General features: G+C 42.2%; 1 protein-coding gene across 1 annotated transcript in view; it reads right to left on the bottom strand.

Moving 5' to 3' along the window:
* Nucleotides 1–2,500, bottom strand: part of LOC308128227 (diacylglycerol kinase delta-like) — a 51,401-nt gene that overhangs the window by 47,132 nt on the left and 1,769 nt on the right. The window contains exons 3-5 of the mRNA XM_080493942.1: nucleotides 1,036–1,132; nucleotides 569–676; nucleotides 385–498 (exon numbers count right to left, since the gene is read on the bottom strand). Coding sequence (XP_080350068.1) covers nucleotides 385–498; nucleotides 569–676; nucleotides 1,036–1,132 — 319 coding nt within the window. The remainder of the gene's footprint in view (nucleotides 1–384; nucleotides 499–568; nucleotides 677–1,035; nucleotides 1,133–2,500) is intronic.

The raw sequence follows: 2,500 nt of genomic DNA, 5'->3' as shown, positions 1-2,500 counted from the left end.
GGCAGAAAACAGACGGCAGAAAACAGACGGTCTACAGACAGACAGTCTACAGAAAGACTACAGACAGGCTGTCCACAGACAGAAGATCCACAGACAGACAACAGACATCTGCAGGCAGTCTACAGATAGACATCTACAGCTAGATGGTCTACAAACGGTCTACAGACTGATAGACGACAGACAGACTACAGACAGCAGACGGTCTACAGGCGGTCTACAGACAGAGACTCTTCAGACAGACTACAGATGCCTACAGACAGACGACAGACAGACAGTCTACAGAGAGACAGTCTACAGACAGACGACAGACGATCTACAGACAAAGTCTACAGACAAAGTCAACAGATGGTCTACAGACAGTTTATAGACAGACGGTCTACAGACCTGTGCGATGCGGTGCTGCTGCAGGTTGATGACTCGGGAAACGGCCATCTGCATGCTGCCAAACACGGCCACCACCTCCAGGATCTTGTCATCGAACGACGGAGCGGTGAAGGTCTGAAATGTGACATCACAGGTCAGCTGATGGCCGGCAGCCAATCACAGGAGAGACGAAGGTCATGCTCACATCATCCTCCTTGGTCCCGCCCCAGAAGTTGGTTCCTCCAGCGTAACTGGGGATGTTGAGCACGGCGATGCCCTGAAGGCGGGGAAGGGGGATGGGCCGCCCATCACACTGTAACACACAGAGGTTAGACCTGGGGGGGGATCACACTGTAACACACAGAGGTTAGACCTGGTGGGGGGGATAATACTGTAACACACAGAGGTTAGACCGGGGGGGGGGGATCACACTGTAACACAAAGAGGTTAGACCTGGTGGGGGGGATCACACTGTAACACACAGAGGTTAGACCGGGGGGGGGGATAATACTGTAACACAAAGAGGTTAGACCGGGGGGGGATCACACTGTAACACAAAGAGGTTAGACCTGGTGGGGGGGATCACACTGTAACACACAGAGGTTAGACCGGGGAGGGATCACACTGTAACACACAGAGGTTAGACTGGGGGGGGGGGGGGGGGGGGGGTACCTCCAGCAGGACTCTCTGCTCCAGGTTCTTGTAGGTTCTGTGCAGCAGCTCCTTGGTTCCTAAGACTCCGTACCACATCATGTTCTTGGTCCGACTCCTGAGGAAAGACAGCACACAGTCACAGTCCAGAACCAGGACCACATAGAGTTTCATGGTGTTAATAAAGTCTCATTGTGTTATATAAAGTCTCTTGGTGTTATATAAAGTCTCATGGTGTTAATAAAGTTTCATGGTGTTAATAAAGTCTCATTGTGTTATATAAAGTCTCTTGGTGTTATATAAAGTCTCATGGTGTTAATAAAGTCTCATTGTGTTATATAAAGTCTCATAGTGTTAATAAAGTCTCATGGTGTTATATAAAGTCTCATGGTGTTAATAAAGTCTCATTGTGTTATATAAAGTCTCATAGTGTTAATAAAGTCTCATGGTGTTATATAAAGTCTCATGGTGTTAATAAAGTCTCATGGTGTTATATAAAGTCTCATGGTGTTAATAAAGCCTCATGGTGTTATATAAAGTCTCATAGTGTTAATAAAGTCTCATGGTGTTATATAAAGTCTCATGGTGTTAATAAAGTCTCATGGTGTTATATAAAGTCTCATGGTGTTAATAAAGTCTCATTGTGTTATATAAAGTCTCATGGTGTTAATAAAGTCTCATTGTGTTATATAAAGTCTCATGGTGTTATATAAAGTCTCATGGTGTTAATAAAGTCTCATTGTGTTATATAAAGTCTCATGGTGTTAATAAAGCCTCATGGTGTTATATAAAGTCTCATAGTGTTAATAAAGTCTCATGGTGTTATATAAAGTCTCATGGTGTTAATAATGTCTCATGGTGTTATATAAAGTCTCATGGTGTTAATAAAGTCTCATTGTGTTATATAAAGTCTCATGGTGTTAATAAAGTCTCATTGTGTTATATAAAGCCTCATGGTGTTAATAAAGTCTCATTGTGTTATATAAAGTCTCATGGTGTTAATAAAGTCTCATTGTGTTATATAAAGTCTCATGGTGTTAACAAAGCCTCATGGTGTTAATAAAGCATCATGGTGTTAACAAAGCCTCATGGTGTTATATAAAGTCTCATGGTGTTAACAAAGCCTCATGGTGTTAATAAAGCCTCATGGTGTTAACAAAGCCTCATGGTGTTAATAAAGCCTCATGGTGTTAACAAAGTCTCATGGTGTTAATAAAGCCTCATGGTGTTAACAAAGCCTCATGGTGTTAATAAAGCCTCATGGTGTTAACAAAGTCTCATGGTGTTAATAAAGCCTCATGGTGTTAATAAAGCCTCATGGTGTTAACAAAGTCTCATGGTGTTAACAAAGTCTCATGGTGTAAATAAAGCCTCATGGTGTTAACAAAGTCTCATGGTGTTAATAAAGCCTCATGGTGTTAACAAAGTCTCATGGTGTTAACAAAGTCTCATGGTGTTAATAAAGTCTCATGGTGTTAATAAAGTC

Source organism: Lipophrys pholis (assembly GCF_963383615.2).
Source record: "Lipophrys pholis genome assembly, contig: SCAFFOLD_152, whole genome shotgun sequence".
Lineage (NCBI taxonomy): Eukaryota > Metazoa > Chordata > Actinopteri > Blenniiformes > Blenniidae > Lipophrys > Lipophrys pholis.
Note: the sequence above shows the minus strand (reverse complement) of the source record. Positions and strands in the feature narration are given on the sequence as shown.